At 43.6% G+C, this 25,706-nt stretch overlaps 1 protein-coding gene, 1 long non-coding RNA gene and 1 pseudogene across 3 annotated transcripts in view; 2 read left to right on the top strand and 1 right to left on the bottom strand.

Annotated features, from left to right (window-relative positions):
• The window catches only part of LOC106833794 (cytochrome P450 4B1-like), a 93,088-nt pseudogene that overhangs the window by 3,859 nt on the left and 63,523 nt on the right, over positions 1-25,706 (top strand).
• On the bottom strand, positions 133-13,540 carry LOC106833789 (cytochrome P450 4A11-like). Of its 2 annotated transcripts, XM_044770732.2 has the most exons (13): positions 13,235-13,498; positions 11,274-11,407; positions 8,762-8,903; positions 8,044-8,088; positions 7,438-7,565; positions 6,330-6,454; positions 5,797-5,951; positions 5,238-5,344; positions 4,961-5,151; positions 4,728-4,861; positions 3,743-3,807; positions 3,521-3,597; positions 133-1,091 (listed from the first exon to the last, which is right to left on the bottom strand). In XM_044770732.2, the coding sequence occupies exons 1-13, from the start codon at positions 13,449-13,451 to the stop codon at positions 923-925; spliced, it is 1,689 nt and encodes a 562-aa protein (XP_044626667.2). In that variant the 5' UTR covers positions 13,452-13,498; the 3' UTR covers positions 133-922. The 2 variants fall into 2 exon arrangements, with proteins under 2 accessions (XP_044626667.2, XP_044626669.2); XM_044770734.2 differs by lacking the exon at positions 11,274-11,407 and having other exon boundaries at positions 13,235-13,540.
• The window catches only part of LOC139045444 (uncharacterized), a 41,603-nt gene continuing 31,277 nt past the window's right edge, over positions 15,381-25,706 (top strand). The window contains exons 1-2 of the long non-coding RNA XR_011503764.1: positions 15,381-15,595; positions 15,692-15,809. This is a non-coding gene — a long non-coding RNA (uncharacterized lncRNA). The remainder of the gene's footprint in view (positions 15,596-15,691; positions 15,810-25,706) is intronic.

Here is a 25,706-nt window from a genome sequence, read left to right as displayed (position 1 = left end):
TGCGATATGACTGGCTTTGCTGGGGTCCTGGCACCACAGAGCAGATAAAATCTCCCTTCCTTGTCTCCTCTGTCTTCCCTCCCCTTCTCTCGCTTGTCTTCCATCCGTCTCCTTCAAAGGGAAGACAAAAACTCCATGCAACATTGTGAAATTTATTACAGAATGTGGGAAAGAAAGAGAAGGTGTGTGAATGACAAATGGGTAGACATCTAACAGACAGAAGAGATCAGTTATTGGGAGGACAGAGAGATGGTAGTTACACAGTGACTCTGCAGGCTGAATACTGGCTCCCTGTGGTGTCCACGTCCTAATCCCTGGACCTGTGACTACGTCCTGTCTTATTTGAGTGGGCTCATGTGACCACAAAGGTCCTCATAAACAAGAAGGCCCGGTGAAGACAGAACGGAGAGACACTTGAAGATGTTGCTGCATCTGAATATGGAGAAGGCTTCAGGAGCCAAGGAATGCAGCTCTAGATGCTGGGAAGGCAAAGATTTTCTCTCCTAGATCCTTGGAGGTTGGGTGGCCCTGCCAACACCTTGTTTGCGTTCCAGCAAAGATATTTCAGACTTCTGACTCAAGAACCATAAGAGAATAAACTTGCAGTAAATTATTATAGCAGCAAAGGAAACTAACATGGGGATAGACAGGCAGACAGGCTAGAGGACAGGCAGGTGAGGAGTTGGGTGACAGTCAGAGCTGCAGGTGAGTCCGAGACAGACAGACAAACAGGTAGGAAGCCTGGAGAGAATGAGAGAGAGAAGGGCAACAGTGTGATGGGCAGGAGGCAGGAGATCAGGTAGGCTGACAGGTGGGCAGATAGAAAGTAGGCAGTGGGCAGACAGGCAGGGGCAGGAGAGAGCGACAGGAAGACAGGATGGTTGCAGGGGTGACTCAGAGCCCATCATTGTCCCCACAAGGGTTAGAGCAGCTTCCTGAGATGCAGGTGGATCCCATTCTTGGACATCAACACAATTCTTGGAATGGGAACAGGGACTCTGGAGGGATCTGGTGACAGCTCAAAGCGGAGCAGAGTCAGGGCCACGGCCACCTTCAACTCCTTCATGGCAAACTGCTTCCCGATGCAGTTCCTGGGCCAGGGAGGGAAATCAAAATGAGAAGTGGCTTCCAACTTTGTTCTGAACTGGGCAGGAATTGACTACTAAGCCCCAGCCAGGAACAGGGCATTCAGGGCCCTCCTGCATGTGGCCCAGCCCCCATCCCATCCCTCCAGGTCACACACCTCTACCCCAAGCTTTGGTTTGCATTCTCCACTTGGCCTCTGTCAAAGCCTACCTCTCCCCCAGGACTAGCTCCTAGGCACTACCTCTGCTCTCAGCAGGCCTGAAATCCCGGTAGGTGAGGGTCAGCGCTCTAGTCACCAGTCAAGTCAAGCGAATCACCAAAAATATTATTATTAGTTTGTTCACTCCCTCCACAAGCAGTTTCTGGTTTCACAACTTGGAGAATGGGTCAGGGGAAGGTAGGCGACAGGCTGGGCCAGACTCTCTGATCCTCTACCTCTATGGGGACACACAGAGACCCTGATCCTCAGAAAGAGGACAAGATGGAGTTGTATAAGGAAGGCCAAGTGGCAACAGGGAAGCTTCCTGGAGGGTCCAGAGGTTAGTGACCCTCAGCCTGTTATACTATATGCCTCCAAATCAGTGCTCTAGACCCCTGCCTCCCCCTCATCCCCTCAGTCAACCAGCTTCTGTAGCCTTCCAATATAGTCCAGGAATGTCCCTCCTTGTCATCTTTCAGTCTCATCATCTGGACTTTCTGTCTGCCTGCCTCCCCTCCCTCTACACCAAGAAACACCCCAGCTCAGACCCTCCTGTGCCTCCATCACAGGAAGGACTTGTCCAGATTCCTCAGCTGGCACCAAAGCCCTCTATGGGTTGTTGCCTCACTCACCTCTTACCTGTCCAGCTCCACTTCCTAGCTCAGCTCTTGTTGAGATCGCTGAGAATGCCTCCCTCCACCTCTGCCTGCCACATGCTCAAGGCGAAGTCCAATGACAGCCGCCCTCACCCCTCTGCTGGCTCTACCTTTTCTTCCTCAGCCCCCAAGTCACCATGAATATTTTACTCAAGGACACATCACTGTCCTGTGCCCAGGACAGTGCCAGGAACATGGAGCATCCAGCAATCTGCTCTATGAGTGAATGAGTGACTGAAAGAATGAATGAATGAATGATGTGTGTCTTGAGTAGAGGTATTTGTTTCTTGACTATGAAGTCTTGGAGGCAGGGACAGTATCTTTCATCTCTGTGTTCCCATCTGCCAGCACAGGACTTGGCACACAGAGTTGGGCTTAGTACATAGTTTTATAACTGAATGAAGTTAATTGAATTGACCAAGAAAAAAGACTGAAAGGGAATGTAGACATTAATTCTGACCTAGGAAATGAGCTTTCTAATACTTTCCCATCCTCTAGTGGCAGCCACAGCCTGCAGCCCAAGTCTATGAGGAAGGACCAAGTTCTAGGTGAAAGCAATTCCTAGAGCCCATTTCTGGAAGAACAGCTTGCTTAAAGCCTGTTCTGTGAAAGTTGCTTCACCATTTGAAGAATTCATAGAATTATGGATTCAGAAAAAACTTGTTTCTAGTAACAACTTACAATGTTTGCAGAAGTTCCTGTTTCACAGGACGATTTCAGCAGCCCTGGAGGATTTTCACAGCAGCCGCTCTGGAGTGGACTTGTCCAGCTCAACAGCTGTCTCGAGTGTGCTTTAGATTTTACACATCAGGAAGCTTTCAAAGCCATGTGTTATACACGGAATAGTGGATCTTCTCTCAAAAGCAGTTGATTGTCCTCATTGTTGTGCTTTATGCCAACATAGGACCAAGGAGTCTCTGGGACTGTAGTATATAGATCCAGTGTCATAAAGAAATTTTTCCAACTGGAAAAGTTGTCATGGTTATGTAAATATTAATATGCAGTCAAATTTTATTGGGATAGACTGCAAAAATAGAGATGACACACACTGGTGTGAAATTTTCTTCCAATGGCTACTGTAACCTTCCGTATATGTGGCTGAACACTTAGGACAAGGAAGGGGCTGGTAAACTCAGCACACACAAACATCACTGAGACAGCGAGTGGAGGATCAGAGAATTACGGAGAAAAGGCCCTGAGCCAGACAGCAAACTTGGGAAGAGAGACACCACCTGTTAAGATTACTGATAATGGAGAAATGCAGACATCTGAATTTTAATTTTCATGAAAATTCTAATTCTGAAAATTCATACTCCTAAAGTGTAGAAAACACCAGAATACATCGAACTTTGGAACAGCCACAGTCACTGATTGTGGCAGCCATTGGGAAAGTCAATGGGTCAAAGTCCCTGTGGGGTGCCCAGAAATGCCACCTTTCTTGTGTGCATAGAGACACACCCCTCCTTCCCAATGCACCAACACACAAGGACATAACTATAGACACAATATGAATATAGGAGGTCACAAACATCGGGTGTGCAGGCAGTGACACTCCTCTCCCAAGTACAGGATACCTCACCTTGATCCTCCTGAGAAGGGCAGGAAAGCATGGCTGTGTTGAGTAGAACCCGGTGCAAACCGGGAAGGATCAAACACCTGCAGAGAGAGCAACAGGACCAAGGCAGGTGGGGTCAGGTCCCTCCTTCCAATCCACGAGGGGATAAGATTGCCAAAGTTGGGAGTGGGAAGAGGTGTTGGTCTGGAGAGATCATCCCATCCCTTCCTCCCATGCCCATCATACCTCTGGGTTCGGCCACACCTCCGGGTTGTGGTGAAGGGCATAAAAGGAGAGCGCAATCATGATTCCTGTGGGGCAGAAGGAGAAGAGAGCAGAGTGATCATATACATGGGGTGGGTCCCTGTCCCTGTGGCAGGAGGGGGCATGTGCATGCAGGAAAGACATGAAAGCCACTTCCCATCACTCGAGTGGAATGAGCCTGCTGCAAGAGAGGTGGGGTGGACACGGCAAAGCTCATGTGCACAGATTAGGAGGAGATAACCAGGACCCAGGATTGAGAAGCAAGAAAGAACTGGAGGCTAACTTTTTGGAGCAACTCAAGTGAAAACTCACATTTGTCAGGTGCCATCCATGAGCTCTTGGGGGATATGCATTAACCCATTCAATACTAACATCCACCCTCCAGGAAAGGCTCTCATAACCCCATTGTTCATATGAGGCACCTGAGCCTCATAGAGACTGAGTGACTTCCCTATGATCACACAGAAGGATGTAGCAGGGCTGGGGTTCAAACCCAATGGAAGGTGAGGTAAGGGATGGCCTGAAACCATGGCAGAAGTTTCAGATGTGGTCATCAGCTACTCTCTGCCATCAACCTGAGGGGTCTTGTGACTGGACCATCTGATCCGTGGCAGTGGATTCCCTGATCTCCCTCATTTTCCTAGATCCCAAAAGGAAAGAACCACACCTCCCACTACCCCTGTCTCATTGTTTCTCCAGACCTCACATCTCAGGGAATTTGAATTTTAGGGATAATTTCTGAACCAACATTCAGAGGGTAGTATCTCTATACTGAGATTTTGTTGGTCTCAAGGTCTGTGCTAAGCATTTCATACATCTCATCTGAACTACAAAGTAAGTATTGATTTTCTAGAGAGGAAAACAAAACAGAGAAAGTGCAGAGCAGCTCTAGGACATGTGGTTTCTGATCTTCCTTGTTTACAAACTTGCAGAGTGCTGAGGTTAGTGAGTGTGATGGACTGCATACCTTTGGGTAAGGAGCGTCCATCAGGGAAGGTGATGGGCTTGGTGAGCTCTCTGCCGATGGCTGGTACTGGTGGATAGAGTCGCAGTGCCTCCTTGATGCACATGGTGGTGTAGGGCATCTGGTCCAGGTGGTCCCTGAAACCGAAGCCCATCCTGAAGGGCGGGCAGGGTCTGGGCAGACCAGGGCCTTCTCTAGCTGAGTGTGCAGGGCTCTCCCGTCTCTTGAGCACTCACCAGCTGATGGAGGCACCATCTCCCAGGAGGCCCTGGATCTCCTCCCGGCACCTCTGCTGATGCTCGGGGTGCATGGCCAGAGCGTAGAGGATCCAGGAGATGCCACTGGCTGTGGTGTCGTGGCCCTCAAACATGAATGTATCCACCTCGGCACGGAGGTCCTCATCAGACAAACTGCTCCCATTCTCCATCTGGAGAAGGCACCGCGAGAGTGCCGGGTTTGCCCCATCTTCTGCACTCCTGGGTAAAGCCTCAGCCCTCTCCTACACACACTCACTTTGGAAAAGAGGAGGATGTCCAGGAAATCCAAGTGCCTCTTCTTCCTGACCTTCTCCAGCTCTCCCTCCTTCTGCAGGTGAGCCTTCCTCAAGTTTATCACTCGTTCTGTGGCAGAACAGTGGTTCTAAGGAAGAGCTGAGAGCTCTGGGTTCCCAGATACAGCAACCCACAACAGCCCCATCTTCCTGCTGCCCCAATCTGGGTGCCAGGTGGATCAGGATGAATGTTGGAGTGTGTGTGCACGTAAGGGATGAGAGCTCTTGCACCATCTGATTGCAGGTCAAAAATCCCCATAATAGCACAGCTCATGGAAACTTGGCTTGAATGCTGCTGAGCAAGGGGTTCACTTAGTCATCACCCATGTGGTGCACAGCACCTGGAACCCTAACATCACCAGGTTGGTGCCCAAAGCCTGCATCAGGGAAGTACACAGCATGAGTGTGTCCCAGATCTTGGAGGGGAACCAGGGGGCCTGGATCTACTTGAGGAGTCAGACCAGTCCCTTTGAAATGTGCCTGATGAAGGAGGGGAGTAGCCCAGGGAGCAGGAGCCAAAACCTGTGTGTTGATGGGCAAGCTGGGATGCCCGGTGGTTCCAGCGGCCATCAGAGGTCAGTCTGTAGATGGTGTCATTGTGGTAGAAGATATTTCTTATGCGGAAAAAAAACAGATTCTTCAGGTCCTCAACAGCCTGCATGTAGGATTGGGAGTTCCTAAAGGGAGAAGACGCAGAAGAGACTGGAGTAGAGGGAGGCCTCTGACCTGAAGGTGGAGCGGGGCTCTGGGTGGAAGTTTCCTTAATCAGTGGGGACAGGACACTGAGGCATTGGTCATTGTCATCTCACAGCCCTTGAGACCCTCAGTCCCTCATTATAAGTGGTGTGGTCAGCCAGGCTTCTACCTGTGCCAGGGGTCAGTGATCCACGGTTGGGTCAAGGTTTGATCTGGCTGGAATTTGAACTTGTCTTGAACTGTGGGCAGAATCTTGCTTAGTGTAGAGGTGAACATCTAAGTTGTCCCACTTGCTACTCAGGTAAGTCCACACCAGTAGGTAAGAAAGAAGACCCTCCAGCTGAAGGGCAATCACTGACCTGTCTGTCTGCACGCTGCCCTGGTGGCTGAAGGCACACTTCATGATGGTGTCCAGGGTCATCAAGGAGACATGTCCAAAGATCTCCAGATGTGAGTCCTGGCTGATGAGCTCCTCCCATTTGTCCTGCGGTGGGAGGGAGACATTCACTCTACTCTCTCCCTTAGGAGACTCATGATGACAAGGCCACGCTCTCTCTCTCTCCAGATATCCTGTTTAGAATCCCTCACTTTCCAGAACAGATGCATTAGAGCAAATTAAGAATGTAAGGCAAATGTTTGTAACATGAGGCCTATTTTCTCATAAACTTTTATTATATAACTAAACATTTCTGTTATAATAGTCTGAGTTAGTTTTGAATTTTAAGAACAAGTTACCATGATAACCACTTTGGGCAGAGCAGAAAACCTTCTCTTTACGGAGACAAAGGGGAAAACTTCTCTGTCACGGGGCTCAGTTAGACCTGATGGACAGGAGAAGTCCAACTTTATGGAGCAAACATGTCAAGACAAGAAAAATCCTAAGGGGAGATTACTGGGGCTCCCATGGAAGGGGCATCAAGGACATCAATTCCTTTCATTCGTCAAATGTTAACTGAGAAGACTTGGTGATAAATCAGAGTCCTGATGGGAGGTGAGGTCATGGTAGGTCCTTGCTCTGAGAGTATAATCCTGGACTCCATTTCCCTCCATGGAGCAGCTCAAAACCATGTAGAAGCCCTGGGCCCCAGGTCAGGGCCCACCTGAGTGACATCCTGGCTTGTCCATCCCACCACTGAAGCTGCCACTGCTCAGGTTAACCATGGTCAGCTTGTCCTGTTGTCCACGAGAATGACCTTTGCTCTAGTCCACCAGGATGAATTCATGGAGGTGAGAGGAGAGCAGACCTTGTATCCACCATGCCCTGCCTTTACCTTAGTGATGAGCAAAGTGTGGTTTTAAGCTGGTACCTGGATACCATCCTGTCCAATTCACTTTGGGAGCCCTGTCTCATAATGTTATTCTGGATGCCTATGTCTGATGGATGTCTGGGGGACACATGTGTCTGGACTTGCCTCTGTGAGTTTTGCTGTGTGTGAGCATGTGCCGCTGAGAGACGAATGGCCTTACCAGCATCACTCGGACAGAGTCAGCCATGAGCCCTACATAGGGCTTCAGGATGTCGTAGTGGAAGGCTGGAGTCAGCATCCGCCGGTGCTGGAACCATGTCTGCCCATTCAAGAGGAGCAAACCATACCCTGGGCCAGAGATGGGTATGTGGGGGGTGGGAAATGGGATCAGAACAACAAGTGGAGACAATTTGGGAGGAACCAAGGGTGTCAGAAGAAGGCTCATCATGGACAAAGGCAGGAAAGTCCAGTACATTTCAGGACTGAGAGTTTCTCATAATGGCTGGTACATAGGAAGTGATTATGACAGCTGTGAGATAAAGCTTGAAAAAGAGTAGGGGCAGGTCATAGATGGACTTCAATAAAAGTCAGGCTGAGATCCTTGGCAAGGACTGAGAAGTAATGTGGAAGAAGCTGAGCTTCAGCAGGCCTTTCACCACCATTAGGAAGGGGGAGGGTCTTGTTGCAAGAAGAGAAATGAGGCTTGATCCAGAGACAAGTGTGGTGACTTGGTAGCCAGTCACCTGTTGTTCTCTTTGAGTCCAAGAGATAGCTCTTGGCAAACAGAGCTTGTGGGTGGACCGCAGTCCTAGTTTGACATACTTACCAATCCAAGGAGCCAGGAATCTGTAGGTATCAAGAGGTTTGGGGTCTGAAAGGTAAGGAAGGACATTACAACAAGGTGCAGGGGACCAAACAATACCAGCAGCTCTCAGGAGCCTGCTTTAGTCCAGATCATGGGCTGTGATCGCTTCCTGATGATTATCAACTGCCAGTTTATCTTAACCACTGCCCATCTGCCTCCACTCCCTGACTCTCTGTCCTGATAGTCACTGTGGACTCAGGAAGGCAGACTCAGTGTCCCAGCAGCAAGGCACCCACAGGACTAGGATGTTGAATCTGCAAGAAACACTAGCTCTGTCCTCAGTGCCAAAGAAAACACAGAAGGCTGATTTTTCTGCAATTGATGGTGGCTTAGCCATCCCATGAGCCAGGACAGGCAACAGTTAGAGATGCCAAACCCAAGTCAGGGTGCAAAGGAAATTGTCTTTCATTCTGGGGCAATTTACATAACAGATCATCTCCATTTGGTTAAAAAGGAAAGAAAGAAAGAAAGAAGAAATAAGAAATTCAGCCCCACACTGCTCCCTAAGCCTTCAGTTTATGTAAACAGTGTTGGTCTTAGACTGGCTTCTGGCTGGAGGGTAGTTGGAAGAGGGTCAGGTATTGATGGCTGAACTGCCAGTCTCTTCTGGAATTTCACAGACCCAGGAGCATGGACACAAGAGGGAAGAGCTGCCCCAGGGTGTGGGTTTTGCTCTCACCTGATCTCCCCAGGATCACCTTCATGTAGTCAGGGTCATAGACCGTGAAGAGAACCTTGCTTCCCCATAACCAGTGAGGAGAGGCACGTGGGAATTTCTCTACCCTTTTCAGAAGCTCTGGTAGGTCCTGGTCCTCTTGTAACTGTCACAAAGGAAAATATGAATCAATAAAACCTTTCTCTTTAGCTCCAACACTTGGAGTGTTGGTGAAGGGCAGAATGGCCACACACAGATATTTTTAGACGTATCAGCAGTGATTAGGAGTTTGGAGCCATTTCTGAAGAGCTGGGATCTGATCTGGTGTCTTGTTCTCTCACCAAGACTTGGCCTCAGTAGTGGACTCCATGGTGTACAAAATTTTGCACAGACTTATATTAGAGCTATTGGTTGAATTGCGTCCCCGTCAAATTCGTAAGTTGAAGTCCTAACCCCCAGTATCTCAGAATATGATTTTATTTGGAGATAGGGTTTTTATAGGGTAATCTAGTTAAAGTGAGGCCATTAGGGTAGGCCTTTATCCAATAAGATTTGTGTCTTTATAAAAAGGGAGAAACTGGGACACAGAGACAGACAATCATTGAGAGAAGATGATGTGAAGAGATGTAGGGAAGATACTGATTTACTAGCTAAGGAGAGAGCCTGTAACAGATGCCTCCCTCAAAGCCTGCAGAAGGAAACAACCCTACCAATACCTTGATTTTGGACCTCTACTCTCCAGAACTGTGAGATACTACATTTCTATTGTTTCAGCCACCCAGTTTGTGGTACTTTGTAATGGCAGCCCTAGGAACCTAGAACAATTATGGACTGCTCAAGGCAAACCTGTGTGAGGGATGGATGATTATGTGACCCTGTGTCACTAAAGAATGAGGAAACCCAGGTTGAAGGATATGCCCAGGTGAGCTGCGTTTCAGTCCAACCCTGCTGACCTCAAGGTATCCTTCCCCCAGGTTCCCAAGGCTCCCTGGGTGTCTCCAGTATCATATTTCAACTCAATGTTCTCATTGCTGTGCACTGTGTTGGCAAACTTACCTTTAATACCTGTGATCTCTGTGTTCTTAGAGCAAGCATAGAGCATGGTTCATAGGAATTATGCCTTATTTTTCAAAGAAGGAATAAGTTCATGAGGGAATGAATGAATACATGTAGGAAAGTGAATGAGTGAGTCTTCATTAAAATTCTTGTTGCAAGTAACAGAATAATCTTGAGCTAATGTAAGACAAGGAAAAGGACAACAAAGAATGCCGAGGACCCAAGGGTACCTCATGGAGCCCAAGGGCATCTCATGGAGCCCAAGGGCAGGAGGCAGCCAGAGCGTGGAAGGGGCAGATGCAGGGACTGGAGAGCTGTCAGCACTGAGTCTGTCATTCTTCCTCTCTGTACACGCATGCATTCACTCTCCCAACAAATGTTTATGAAGGCTCTACCTTGTACCAGACATGTTTCTAGAAGGTGGTGATAAAGCCACCAACAAACACAAAACGGTCCCTGACCTTGTGGAGCTGGGTCTCCATGGTGGAGAAGGGCATTTTTACCCTTCTGGGGTTGGGACATTACCATCTACCACATGTCATGTGTGAGCGGCTCTGGGAATCCTATTCTGAGAATCGGATTGTAATATCATGGCCAAGGGGTCCCTCTGCTACAGTCAACTGTGTCTACATTGAATAGGGCTTTCAGGGTCCCATCCTATGTGGGGGAAAAGATCTCAGAGCAGGTGAACTGAGCAGACATCCCAAAATGTTCCCACTACAGTGAATGAGCAAATACATGAATGGGTAGATGAGCAGATGGATTAGCTCCTTCATTTATTTGACAAATGTGTATTGAATACTTTCTTTGGGTCAATCGACAGCCTTGTTGCTGGAGATTCAGCAGTGAGCAACACATATCTCTGCTACCATGGAGCTTATGTTCTAGTGTGGATGGGGGTGGGGCAGACAATCCTGCCCTTAACTGAGAAGTGTCCTGCTTGAATAACTTCAGAAGGCCCCTCTTTGGTCCAGGTCATGTACATCCCTGGGGCTGCCCTTCTTCTTTGACCCAGTGTAGAGACTGACCATTGGGAGCCTCTTACCACCCTAGCTATGTTACCTGGGCCTCTAGGATCCCCTCATGCTGGCCCAGCAGAGGCCTGGAGGACTGTAGTTCAGCACAGCAGCATGCCTTCTTTCTGATTACTTAGTGCCCAAGCCAGTCAGCTTCATGAAAATCCTGCTTCTGGGTACTGTCACTAGTTCCCGTAGGGACCCCAAGGAGCTAAACTGTGTTCTGCGTGTCCGTTCTCCTCTCTGGGCCATTCAGGTGCCTACTGATCTGTCAGCCCTCCTGTCAATGGCTGGGTCTGCCATCCGTCCCTGAGAATGTCTGGCCACAGCCAGTTGAGACTCTTGTATAGGAGATGGTGCCCATGGTGGCAGTGGTACTAATGCTGTAGGGAAACACCCAGTGCCCATGTGGGCTCCAGGCTGGGGCCACTCGGCAGGCAGTGCTCCACTATAGCTGTCCTCACCTGGCTGTTCCTGGGAACTGCAGCCACAAAGGAATTTCCCCAAAGGGAGACACAAGGAGAGTAGGTAGACAGGAAATAATGGGCCACACAGGCCATTGCCAAATGTGCGGGCTCTGCTGACGGGGAAGCTACACCTGCAATAGAAGGGAGGACACAGAGAAATATGGGGCTGTTGGGACTATGTGGATCCCAAAGTTGTGAGTCCCCTTTCATAGTTCCTGCTGGATTTCGTCCCTATTTAATGCAGTGAGTTTGTTAAGCCTACAAAATGCTTGTCCTTCACAGGCATTGATATTATTTTAAATCATAGAAATTAGAGTGAGTGTAACTGTGGCCCTTGTCTGTGCCAGGCCCAATTCTAAGATTATAATAAGTCATTTGAGTACTATTAGTATCATCATCCTCAATTTACAGATGAGGAAACTGAGGCATAAAGCGGGTATTCAAAGTACGAGGCAAAGCTGCGATGTGAATCTAGGTGGATTGACAACAGAGCCCATATGCTGAATTGCCCCAAATTGTCACTTGACATCTGACCTGAAAGATTAGTTTCAAACTAATTACATGTGGCATTCTAATTCCAGACTCAGAAATAACAGAGGTATTGAATAAATGAAAATCTCAGACAGTATTATAAGCAAAGAAAAACTTGGCTGCAATATCTGTCAGGCCAGCAGAAGGTGAGAGGTGATTCAGCACCAGGAGTGTGTTAGTTATGTAAATAGAAATGATCTACTTCCTGGGTCTACCTATCATCTAATGACCATCCGTGTCATGAGAATGTCACTGGAGGAAACTTTAGTGGCTCCTTTGTCAAATCCTAGCTCAGGAATTTGACAACTACGTCAACAAAAGGTCACAATTTCCCCAATTCAGGAAATAATCTAGAGTCATCAGTACAAATTGCCTGAACAGACTGGGCTTTGGGTGTCTCTCTGTGGCTGATATAACAATTCCCGTCTTGGCTACTCTGCTAATAATCACCTTTCCTCCTTCTCTGAAAAGAGAGGAAGCCTCAAGTCTCTCCAACACCCTGCCTCCTATGTTCTGCACCCTCTCCCCACAGCGATCAGTGCTAACAGAGCTGGCTGGGGAGGCACGGTCTCTCACTCAACCTGCAGGCTGCTCCTTCCTCTGTCACTTCACACACCTGGGTGAGGCATCCCTATGTGTCAGGCTCTGTGCTGGGTACTGGGACACAGGAAGGGGGATGACATCCTCAGCCCCAAGGAGCTCACAGTGCAGGGGTTTGGGGATGAGAGCTGGGAGGCAAACAGACTCTGTTCAGTGGCACAACTCAAATGTCAGTGCTCCTTACCTGGGGCCATCCTGGAAACCTTCTCACTCATGTGTGCCAGCAACCTGTCAGGGTTTTATGAATGAAATCACCAGTCTGGAAAATTGCTCAGTCTCATGCACATCGAGCTCATTGTCCCCCTACACTTGACATCAACCCTCAGATCAGCAAGTGAGCTCTTTTCCTGTGACATGACACCTTCTTAGATTTCTGATTATCTTCTCCACAGACTGTGAACCCCACAGGGCAGGGACACATAGAGTGATGCTTGTGTTCCCAGGCAGGCTCAGGGCCAGACAGAGGGGTTGGGGTTGAGTGACTGGGGCAAGGAGGCATCTAGAAGCCTTTTCTGTGAGAACAGCTGAGGCTGCTCAGCCTTGAGAGGGAGGAGATTCAGGAAGGAACAGTCATTGTCCTAAAGTGCAGGGCTGTCAGATCAGCCTGCAAATCTACCTAAGGAAGGGAAGAACACCGGCACAGGCTCCCTGTGAAGGAGTGAGCTCCCCAGACTGGGCTGAGGAGCAGAGACCTGAGAGGGAAACTGGGTTCTCCCAGGGGACACATGCTCATCATACAACACGGCTTTGTCAGATGGACGTGCTGACCAGGCTCTCAGAGCCCCAGCCCCCTCGACCCTCCCCAATCCTGTCCCACTCATTCCTACCTCCCGGCTGTGCCCGTAGAGCCAGTGGGAAGGAGGGCACGGGAACTCCTGGAAGGCTTTGAGCAGCCACTGTCTGCGCAGGTAGAGCTGGGCAGCCTTGAGCAGCAGCAGAACCAGGCCGAGCAGGGAGGCCACTTGCAGGAACCCAGAGATACTGCCCAGGGGTCTGGGGGGGCTCAGCCCAGAGACACTCATGGTGCAGAGGCTTCTGGAGCATTGACTTGCCTGACTGTTGCAACCTCCCCTGATCAGCCCAGCCCAAGTCAGTCAGTTGAGAATTGCCCCACCCACCTGTGGTGAGGGCAAAGGGTGAGGGCAGAGCTTAGACTTGGCCACCAGAGTTGATTAACTGTGGAGGATCCACCTTGGGAAACAGTGGGAGAAAAGCTTTCTCAGCTGACAGTGATAATGGCCATGTCAACTTTCCGCTCATCAATTTCCTACTCAAACACTTAATGTGCACCTACTATTTGCCAGGCAGGATGCTAGGTGCTGGGACACAGCTGCAAGCAAAACAGACATGAATCCTGGCATCGAGGAATCCACAGTCCATTTTACAAATGTTCAGTAGGTGAAGTTGGTTTATTTATTATAACCATTTTAGAGATGAAAACTAGTTACAGAGAAGTAAAGTGATGTGGCTGTCGGAAAACACTCAGGCAGAGCCCCAGCTGGGATTAGAACACTTCTCTATTGGACTCACAAGTGGCCTGTCTCAGCTGACTGCAGTTTTCCCTGGGGTTTGTCCCACTCCACTCTTCAGTGGTGACACAGGGCGACTGTGCCTGTGGATAAAGCACTGGCGTTGGACTCAGGAGGCTCAGCCCCAGGTTAGGCTCACTACATGCAAGCCAGCAATGTAAATTCTCTGAGACTCAGTTTCTCCTTTTGTAAGGGGGGATAATAATCCCATTCCTAAGTACATCCTAGGAATACTCATTTGTTCAGTCATTCATTCACTCAGCAAATATTTCATGAGCAAACAGTCTAGGTAAAGGCAGAAATCTAACTTAGAAGAATAAAATATGCAAGGCCTGTACCAGAGGAATGAATAGTATACTGAGTCCACCCAGGGAAGGACAAAACTAAAAACAAGAATGGGGTCTTGAAGGATGTATAGGCCTTCATTAAGCGCAGACTGATAGAGAGAGAGAGAGATGAGCCCTGAAAAAGTCATGGAGATTATATGCAAAAGAGCAAGGGATGGGGACAAGTGAATCTTCAAGTCTCTCACCCGCACATTTTTCATGACTCTCTCCTTCAAGGTCATATCCAAGGCCCATAATTCAGAAGGTAAAACACAATATATTTCAGGAAGAATTCCTTGAAGGTAGCCTTTCAAGGGGCCATTTCTTCCTGACCTGCTCCCTCACCCATCTAACCTCTTACTCCCAACACTCTTCCCCTTTGCTCTACCTGATGACAGGTGACTCATCACACAATCCATGGGGCCAGAGTTCTTTTCTTTCTCCTCTAAATTCTGGGATCCTGTCCAAACCCCAGGCCATATAACTGCTCATTTCCATTCCTGCCACCCTTCTTCTACTTCTGCAGTTACTTTCCATTCCTTTCTGCTTCCACTCCAGGGACTCTTGGACCCTGGCTCTTTCCCTTAGTTGGCTCAGCACCAGCTTTTCACCCACAGCACATGGGGAAGTGGTAGTTTTGGAGTCAGAGGGTCTGACTTTGAATTCTGGTTGTAACTCTTTCTTTCCCTTGCTGAGTCCTCAGTTTCTTCTCTATAGTTGGGCTCATAATGCTTGTTAATAGCCAACAATCACTGGGCACTTGCTATGTTCTAGGCACTAAGCAAAAGACTTTATATGTTTCTCCCATAACAACCCACATAATAGATTTTTTAAAGAAGCCCCAATTCTAGGTGAGGAAACCGAGGCATGAAGAGGTTCGCAGCTTGCTCAGGGTCACCCTGTTGGTAAGAGGTGGAGCCAGGATTCAAACCGAGGCAGTCTGACTCCAGAGACTTTGCTGTTAACCATTAACGTAAAGAGATGATTATTGGGTTGAGCCTCCAGTCCATACATGGCAGCCTCTGAAATTTCCAGAGGGCATTTCCTGTTTGATTTGTTTTATCCAGTGTTTCCAAGCAGCAGGAGAGTTTCAGGTTATCAGCTCCACCTGTTGGCATAAATGCAAGCCCCACTATCCAGGGCTCTTATGAGAAAGTGTTGGGTAAACCATGTGGCTAAATGTAGCATTTGTTGAAAAGATGTTTATAGAGGATTTTTAATGATGTGAGAGAAGCTTAAAACAAAGTGATCAAAACAGAACGTACAATTGTGTGTAGAGTATGAGCCGAACTCTTAGAAAGTTGTGCTGGCCATGGTCAACTGTTATTAACCAGTAAGTATCTTTTCCATTCATTTGCTGTCCACACACACAAACCAAGGACTCCTGGATGGTGGTAACTAGGTCTAATATGTCGTTATGCTCCCACAGCATGGAACACAGGACTGTGCCTACTGACGGTGCTGAGAAATACTGATCTGATGACTGAAGGAAGGAGGGAATGAGGAAGACTTTGGACTGGTTAGATCACCATCTCCAACAGACCAAGGTCAGTTTTAATGCCACATGTTAAAGGAAATTAATAGTCTTAGTGCTGGAAGGTTCTTGGTTCAATTTATAGGCAACAGAAAGGCAGAGGAGGGGGGCAGTCAACCCCCAGACTGGCAGCTTGAAGCAATTACTCCTGTGGGTACATCACCCCAGGCACTTTTCTGGGTTTGGTAAAGTTCAGTTTGGTGCTGATGCAATTTATCACACTTTGTTTACTTTTACTCCTCTACATAGACTGCATCTTCCAGGTAGAAGGCTTTTTTGTTAAAAAAAAAAAAAACCAACAGCTTTATTGAGATATAGTTTATATAACATTCAGTTCACCCATTTATCATCAATGGTTTTTGGTATATTCCATTCTTATTTTGTTTCAACTAGTAAAACATATATAACATAAAATTTGCCACTTTATTTTTCAGTATACAGTCCAGTGACATTAATTACATTCATTTTGTACAGCCATCACCAATAACTATTTCCAATTTTTTTTTTCTTTTTTAAAGATTGGTACCTGAGCTAACAACTGTTGCCAATCTTTTTTTTTCCTGCTATTTTCCCCCAAATCCCCCCAGTACATAGTTGTATATTTTAGTTGTGCTTCCTTCTAGTTGTGGCATGTGGGATGCCGCCTCAGCATGGCCTAATGAGTGGTGCCATGTCTGTGCCCAGGATCCAAACTGGTGAAACCCTGGGCCACTGACGCAGAGTGCGCGAACTTAACCACTTGGCCACAGGCCGGCCCCCCCCAAATTTTTGCATCACTGCAAACAGAAACTCTGTAACCATTAAGCATTAATTTCCCATTCGGCCTTCCCACAGTCCCTCGTAATCTCCAATCTACTTTCTGAATTTGCCTATTCTAAGTCCCACATATAAGTGGAATCATATATTATTTTTCCTCTTGTGGCTGGCTTCTTTCACTTAGCACGATGTTTTCAAGATTCATCCATGTGGTAGCATGTACCAGAACTTCATTCCTTTTTGTGACTGAACAATATGCTATTGTATGTACGTACATTTTGTGTATCTATTCACCTACTGATGGTCACTTGGGTTCTTTGTACCTTTGTCTATTGTGAGTATGGCGCAATGAACATTGCCCTCCAACTATCTGTTTGAGACCTTGCTTTGAATCCCTCTGGGTATATACCTAGAAGTAGAACTACTGGATCACATGATAATTCTATGTTTAGCTTTTTCAGAAACTGCCAAACTGTTTTCCACAGTGGCTGCACCATTTCACACTCACCGGTAATGCAGCTGAGTCCCATTTTCCTCACATCCATCCAACGTTTGTTATTTTCCATTTGTTTTTTTTTAAAAAAAACCATTAAAGCCATCCTAAAGGATGTGAAGTGGTACTTCATTCTGGTTTTAATTTACATTTCCCTAATGACAAATGATGTTGTGCATCTTTTCATGTGCTTTTTTCCATTTGCCTATCTTCTTTGAAGATGTGTCTATTGAGGTCCCTTTCCCATATTTGAATGGGTCATTGATTTTCTGTTGTTCATTTGTAGGAGTTCTTTCTAATTTTGATATGATTTGCAAAAATTTTCTGTCATTTTGTGAGCTTTCAACTCTTTGATTGATTTTGTGTTCTTTTTTGTATAGGACATAAGATAAGGCTCCAACTTCATTCTTATGCACGTGAATATTGAGTTTTCCCAAATTGTTTGTTGAAAAGACTCTTTTCCTCATTAGATTGTCTTGGCACCCTTGTTGAATATCAATTGAGCATACATCTGAGGGCTTATTTCTGGGTCCTCCATTGTTCCCTTTTGTCTGTATGTCTATCATTATTCCATTGTCACAGTAGTTTGATTACTGTAGCTTTTGTAGTAAGTTTTGAGATCAGAAAGTATGAGTCCTCCAATTTTGTTCTTTTCCAACTCAGTGTTGGTTCTTTAGAGTCTCTTGAGATTCCATGTAAGTTTGGGGATGGATTTTCTATTTCTGTAAAAAAAATCATTGGAGCTTTGATAGGGATTGTATTGAATCTGTTGATCACTTTTGGTTGTCTCGTCATCTTAATGATATAAAGAGTTTCAGTCCATTAACATTGGATGTCTTTCCATTTATTTGTGTCTTCTTTAATGTCTTTCAGCAATGTTTCATAGTTTTCAGTGGACAAATCTTTCACTTCTTTAAATTTATTTTTACATATTTTAATTTTTTGATTCTATGTAAATGAATTTTTTAAAATTTTCTTTTCAGATTGTTCATTGCAAGTATATGGAGATAAAACTGATTTTGTGTATTGGTTTTATATCGTGAAATTTTGCTGAATTTGTTTATTAGCTATAAAATTTCTTGCTAATTCTTTAGGGTTTTCTACATGTAAGATTATATCACCTGCAAACACAGATAATTTTACTTCTTCCTTTCCAATTTGGATGCTTTAAATTTCTTTTTCTTGCCTAATTGCTCTGGCTAGAACTTCCAGCACTATATTAAATAGAAGTGGTGAAAGCACAGTGTCCTTATTTTTCCCAAGGAAAACAAGCAGAAAAGCTTTCAGTCTTTCACCAATGAGTATGTTGTTAGTTGTGGGTTTTTAATAAAAAGCCTTTAGCATTTTGAGGAAGTTCCCATCTCTTTCTAGTTTATTGAATGTTGTTATCATGAAAGAGTGTTGAGGTTTGTAAAATGCTTTTCAGCACCAATTGAGATGACCCTGTTGTTTTTTCCCTTCATTCTATTTTTGTGGTGTATTACATTGATTGATTTTTGCACCTTGAGCCACACTTGCATTCTGGGAGTATATCCCACTTGGTCAAGAAGTATAATCCTCTTTATATGCTTCTGAATTTGGTTTGCTAGTATTTTGTCCAGAATTTTTGCACCTATATTCATAAGGAATATTGACCTGTAGCTTTCTTTCCTGTGGTGTCTTTGTCTGGTGTTGGCATCAATGTAATGTTGGCTTCATGGAATGAGTCAGGAAGTGTTCCTTATTCTAGAAAGTTTTTTGAAGTGTTTAAGAAGAACTGGTGTTAATTCTTCTTTAAATATTTGATAGAATTGACTAGTGAAGCCATCTGGCGTTGGTTTTTCTTATTTGGGAGGTTTTTGGTTACGTATCCAATCTTATTACTAGTTACAGCTCTGTTCAGATTTTCTATTTCTTCTTAAGTCAGCTTACTAGATTGTGTTTCTAGGAATTTGGCAATTTCATCTAGGTTATCTAATTTTTTAGTATATAAGTATTCATAATATTCTCTTATAATCCTTTTTAGTTCTGTAAAATCAGTAGGAATGTCCCCACTTTCCTTTCTGATTTTTTAACTTCAGTCATCTCTTTTCTGTAAAAATTCATTTAGCTAAATGTTTGTCATCTTGTTGATTTTTTCAGAGCCAATTTTTGGGTTTGTTGCTTTTTCATTTATTATTTAATTTCCTTTTATAAATTAATTATTTTTTTGTTGCAGTAACATTGAATTATAACATATAGCTTTCAGATGTACATCATAATATATTTCTAATTCTGTGTAAATTACATCATGTCCAACACCCACAAACTAATTATAGTCCATCACCTCACATGTGAGCCTAATCACCCCTTTTGCCCTCCCCCCTCACCCCTTTCCCTATGGTAACCACCAATACAATCTCCAATGCTATGTGTTTGTTTGTTGTTGTTTTTATCTTCTGCTTATAAGTGAGATCATATGGTATTTGACTTTCTCCCTCTGACTTACTTCACTTAGCATAACACCCTCAAGGTCCATCCATGTTGTCACAAATGGCCAGATTTCATCATTTCTTATGGCTGAGTATTAGTCCATTGTGTATATACCACATTTTCTTTATCCATTTGTCCCTTGATGGGCACCTAGGTTGCTTCCAAGTCTTGGCTATTGTGTATAATGCTGCAATGAACATAGGGGTGCATGTATCCTTATGCCTTTGAGTTTTCAAGTTCTTTGGATAAATACCCAGCAGTGGAATAGCTGGATCATATGGTAGATCTATTCTTAATTTTCTGAGGATACTCCATACTGCTTTCCATAGTGGCTGTACCAGTTTACACTCGCACCAGCAGTGTACGAGGGTTCCCTTCTCTCCACATCCTCTCCAATACTTGCTGTTTTCTGTCTTGTTAATTATAGTCATTCTGACTGGAGTGAGGTGATACCTCATTGTAGTTTTGATTTGCATTTCCCTGATCTCTAATAATGTTGAACATATTTTCAAATGCCTGTTGGCTATCTGTATATCTTCTTTGGAGAAATCTCTGTTCAGATCTTTTGCCCATTTTTTAATCAGGTTGTTGGTTTTTTGTTGTTGAGATGTATGAGTCCTTGGTATATTTTGGATATTAATCTGATATATGGTTTGCAAATATCTTCTCCTAATTGTTAGGTTGTCTTTTTGTTTTGTTGATGGCTTCCTTTGCTGTGCAGAAGATTTTTAGTTTGATGTAGTCCCAGTTGTTCATTTTTTCTCTTGTTTCCCTTGCCCAGTCACACATAGTTCTTGAAAATATGCTGCTCAGACTGATGTCAAAGAATGTACTGCCTATGTTTTCTTCTAGAAGTTTCATGGTTTTGGGTCTTACAGTCAAGTCTTTAATTGATTTGAGTTGAGTTTTGTGCATGGTGTAAGGTAATGGTCTACTCTCGTTCTTTCACATGTGGCTGTCCAGTTTTCCCAACAACATTTATTGAAGAGACTCTCCTTTCTCCATCGTATGCTCTTGGCTCCCTTGTTGAATATTAGCTGTCCATAAACGTGTGGGCTTATTTCTGGGCTCTATTATGCTCCATTGATCTATGTGTCTGTTTTTATGCAAGTACCATGCTGTTTTGGTTACTATGGCTTTGTAGTATATTTTGAAATCAGGAATTGTGATACCTCCAGCTTTGTTCTTTTTTTCTCAGGAATCCTTTGGCTATTCGGGGTCTTTTGTTGTTCATATAAATTTTAGGATTCTTTGTTCTACTTCTGTGAAAGATGTTGTTGGAATTTTGATAGGGATTGCTTTGAATCTGTAGATTGCTTTAGGAAGCATGGACATTTTAACGATGTTAATTATTCCAATCCAAGAGCATGGAATATCTTTCCATTCCTTTGTGTCTCCTTCTATTTCTTTCAACAATGTCTTATAGTTTTCAGTGCACAGATCTTTCACCTCTTTTTTAAAGTTTATTCCTAGGTATTTTATTCTTTTTGTTGCAATTGTAAATGGGGTTGTATTCTTAATTTCTCTTTCTGCTACTTCACTGTTAGTGTATAGAAACGGAACCGATTTTTGTATGTTGATTTTGGATCCCACGACTTGACTGTATTCATTTATTTTTTCTAAAGATTTTTTAGTGGATTCTTTAGGGTTTTCTTTCTATAAAATCATGTCATCTGCAAAGAATAACTGTTTCACGCCTTTTTTTCCAATGTGGATCCCTTTTATTTCTTTTTCTTGCCTGATTGCTCTAGCTACGACTTACAATACTATGTTAAATAAGAGTGGTAGCAATGGGCATCCTTGTCTGGCTCCTATTCTTAGAGGGATAGCTTTCAGTTTTTGTCCATTGAGAATGATATTTGCTGTGGGTGAATCATATATGGCCTTTATTATGTTGAAGTATTTTCCTCCTATACACATTTTATTTAGAATTTTTATCATAAATGGATGCTGCATCGTTTCAAATGCTTTGTCTGCATCTATTGAGATGATCATGTGATTTTTATTCTTCATTTTGTTAATGTGGTGTATCACATTGATAGATTTGCAGATGTTGAACCATCCCTGCACCCCTGGAATGAAACCCACTTGATCATGATGTTTGATCTTTCTAATGTATAGTTGTATTCGATTTGCCGGCATTTTGTTGAGGATTTTTGCATCGATGTTCATCAGTGATATTGGCCTGTAATTTTCTTTTTTTGTGTTGTCCTTGTCTGGTTTTGGTATCAGGATGATGTTGGCTTTGTAGAAGGAGTTATGAAGCCTCCCCCCTCTTCAATTTTTTGGAGGAGTTTGAGAAGGATGGGTATTAAGTCTTCTTTGAATGTTTGATAGAATTCACCAGGGAAGCCATTTGGTCCTGGACTTCTATTTTTTGGGAGGTTTTTGATTGCTGTTTCGATCTCCTTAATGGTGATTGATCTATTCAAATTCTCTACTACTTCTTGGTCTAATTTTGGAAGGTTTTATGTTTCTAGGAATTTATCCATTTCTTCTAGATTATCCTGTTTGTGGGCGTGTAGCTCTTCATTGTATTCTCTTATTATTTTTTGTATTTCTGAGGTATTCGTTGTAATCTCGCCTCTTTCATTTCTGATTTTATTTATTTGGGCCTTCTGTCTTTTTCTCTTGCTGAGTCTAGCTAAGGGTTTGTCAATTTTGTTTATCTTTTCAAAGAACAAGCAATTGGTTTCATTAATTTTTTCTATTGATTTTTTAGTCTCTATTTCTTTTATTTCTGCTCTGATTTTTATTATTTCTTTCCTTCTGCTAATTTTGGGCTTTCTTTTTTGTTCTTTTTCCAGTACTTATAGATGTGCTTTTAGGTTGTTTATTTGGGATTTTTCTTCTTTGCTGAGGAAGGCCTGAATTTCTATAAACTTCCCTTTTGAACAGCTTTTGCTGTATGCCACAGATTTTGGCATGTTGTATTTTCATTTTCATTTCTCTCCAGGTATTTTTTGATTTCTCCTTTGATTTCCTCATTGACCCAATCATTGTTCAGTAGCATTTTGTTTAATCTCCACATTTTTGTAGCCTTTCTGGTTTTCTTCCTGTAGTTGATTTTTAGTTTCACACCTTTGTGGTCAGAAAAGATGCATTGTATTATTTCGATCTTCTTAAATTTATTGAGACTTGTTTTGTGGCCCAATATGTGATCAAGTCTGGAGAATGTTCCATGTGCATTTGTAAAGAATGTGCATTCTGTGGTTTGGGGATGGAATGTTCTATATATCTAAGTCCATCTGGTCTAACGTGTCATTTAAGGCCAGCGTTTCCTTATTGATCTTCTGTTTGGATGATTTATCCATTGGTGTAAGTGGAGTGTTATAGTCCCCTACTATTATTGTGTTACTGTTTATTTCTCCTTTTATGTCTGTTAATAATTGCTATATAATTTTAGGTGCTCCCATGTTGGATGCATAGATATTTACAAGTGTTATACCTTCTTCTTGGATTGTTCCCTTTATCATTATGTAGTGCCCTTTGTTTCTTCTTACAGTTTTTGTTTTAAAGTGTATTTTGTCTGATATAAGTACTGTTACCCTTGCTTTACTTTCTTTTTTTCCCCCAATTTCTTTTTTTTTATTGAGTTAATGATAGGTTACAATCTTGTGTGATTTCAGTTGTACATTAATGTTTGTCATTCATGTTGTAGGTGCACCACTTCACCCTTTGTGCTGACCCCCCCACCCCACCTTTCCCCTGGTAGCCACTAACCTGTTCTCTTTATCCACATTTTTAAATTCCTAATATGAGTGGAGTCATACAGAGATTATACTTCTCTAACTGGCTTATTTCACTTAACATAATTCCCTCAAGGTCCATCCATGTTGTTGCAAATGGGATGATTTTGTTCTGTTTTGCAGCTGAGTAGTATTCATTGTGTATATATACCACAACTTCTTTATCCATTCATCTGTTGATGGACACTTAGGTTGCTTCCATGTCTTGGCTATTGTAAACAGTGCTGCAATAAACATTGGGGTGCCTCAGACTTTTGGAATTGCTGACTTCAAGCTCTTTGGACAGATACCCAGTAGTGGAATGGCTGGAACGTATGGTAGTTCTATTTTTAATTTTTTGAGGAATCTCCATACTGTTTTCCATAGTGGCTGCACTAGTTTGCATTCCCACCAGCAGTGTATGAGGGTTCCATTCTCTCCACAACCTCTCCAACATTTGTTACTAGTAAATTTAGATATTTTTGTCATTCTAACGGGTGTAAGGTGATATCTTAGTGTAGTTTTGATTTGCATTTCCCTGTTGATCAGCGATGATGAGCATCTTTTCATGTGTCTATTGGCCATCCGTATATCTTCGTTGGAGAAATGTCTGTTCATGTCTCCAGCCCATTTTTTGATCGGGTTGTTTGATTTTTTGTTGTTGAGTTGTGAGAGTTCTTTATATATTATGGATGTTAAGCCTTTGTCAGATATATGACTTTCAAATATTTTTTCCAAGTTAGTGGGGTTTATTTTTGTTTCAATCCTGTTTTCATTTGCCTTGAAGAAGCTCTTTAGTCTGATGAAGTCCTATTTGTTTATTCTTTCTATTGTTTCTCTTCTCTGAGAAGACATGGTGTCTGAAAAGGTCCTTTTAATACTGATGTCAAAGAGTGTACTGCCTACGTTTTCTTCTACAAGCCTTATGGTTTGAGGTCTCACCTTTAGGTCTTTGATCCATTTTGAGTTTATTTTGGTGAATGGCGAAAAAGAATGGTCAATTTTCATTCTTTTACATATGGCTTTCCAGTTTTCCCACCACCATTTCTTGAAAAGACTTTCTTTTCTCCATTGTATGCACTTTGCTCCTTTGTTGAAGATAAGCTGTCCATAGATGTGCGGTTTTATTTCTGGGCTTTCAATTCTGTTCCATTGATCTGTGCACCTGTTTTTGTACCAGTACCATGCTGTTTTGATTACTGTAGCTTTGTAGTAAGTTTTGAAGTCAGGGATTGTAATGTCTCCGGTTTTGTTCTTTTTTCTCAGGATTGCATTAGCAATTCGGGGTCTTTTGTTGCCCCATATGAATTTTAGGATTCTTTGTTCTAATTCCGTAAAGAATGTCATTGGGATTCTGATTGGGATAGCATTGAATCTGTAGATTGCTTTAGGTAGAATGGACATTTTGACTATGTTTATTCTTCCAATCCATGTACATAGAATGTCTTTCCATCTCCTTATGTCCTCATCCAATTCTCTCAGAAAGGCCTTGTAATTTTCATTATATAGGTCCTTCACTTCCTTAGTTAAATTTACCCCCAGGTATTTTATTCTTTTTGTTGCGATTGTGAATGGTATTGTGTTCTTGAGTTCTTTTTCTGTTGGTTCATTACTGGAGTATAGAAATGCTACTGATTTATGCAAATTGATTTTATACCCTGCACCTTTGCTGTAGTTGTTGATTACTTCTAACAGTTTTCCAATGGATTCTTTGGGGTTTTCTATATATAAGATCATGTCGTCTGCAAACAGCGAGAGTTTCACTTCTTCCCTCCCTATTTGGATTCCTTTTATTCCTTTTTCTTGCCTGATTGCTCTGGCCAGGACCTCCAGTACTATGTTAAATAATAGTGGTGATAGAGGGCATCCTTGTCTCGTTCCTGTTTTTGGGGGGATGGCACTCAGTTTTTGCCCATTGAGTATGATGTTGGCTATGGGTTTGTCGTATATGGCCTTTATTATGTTGAGGTAGTTTCCTTCTATGCCCATTTTGTTCAGAGTTTTTATCATAAATGGCTGTTGGATCTTGTCAAATGCTTTTTCTGCATCTATTGAAATGATCATGTGGTATTTATTCCTCAGTTTGTTGATGTGGTGTATTACGTTGATTGATTTGCAGATGTTGAACCATCCCTGTGTCCCTGGTATGAATCCCACCTGATCATGATGTATGATCCTTTTGATGAATTGCTGAATTCTGGTTGCCAAAATTTTGTTTAGAATTTTTGCATCTATGTTCCTCAGTGATATTGGCCTGTAGTTCTCTTTTTTCGTGGCTTCCTTGTCTGGCTTTGGTATCAGCATGATGGTGGCCTCATAGAATGTGTTAGGAAGTGCTCCATCCTCTCTAATTTTTTGGAATAGCTTGAAAAGGATAGATATTAAATCCTCTCTGAAAGTTTGGTAGAATTCCCCAGGAAAGACATCTGGTCCTGGGGTTTTATTCTTTGGGATGTTTTTGATTGCTGTTTCAATCTCTTTC

Source organism: Equus asinus, chromosome 5 (assembly GCF_041296235.1).
Source record: "Equus asinus isolate D_3611 breed Donkey chromosome 5, EquAss-T2T_v2, whole genome shotgun sequence".
Taxonomy (NCBI): domain Eukaryota; kingdom Metazoa; phylum Chordata; class Mammalia; order Perissodactyla; family Equidae; genus Equus; species Equus asinus.
The sequence above is the reverse complement of the archived record's forward strand: the minus strand, read 5'-3'. Positions and strand labels throughout refer to the sequence as shown.

Bases quoted from the DNA above. Each gene is read 5' to 3' on its own strand.
- LOC106833789 (XM_044770732.2), bottom strand. From the start codon at position 13,451: ATGCTCCAGAAGCCTCTGCACCATGAGTGTCTCTGGGCTGAGCCCCCC. The intron at 8,904-11,273 runs GTGAGGACAGCT...CCTTTGTGACAG, and splicing joins CAGTTCCCAGGAACAGCCAG to TTACAAGAGGACCAGGACCT. The intron at 4,862-4,960 runs GTGAGTGCTCAA...CTTCGGTTTCAG, and splicing joins GATGGTGCCTCCATCAGCTG to GGACCACCTGGACCAGATGC.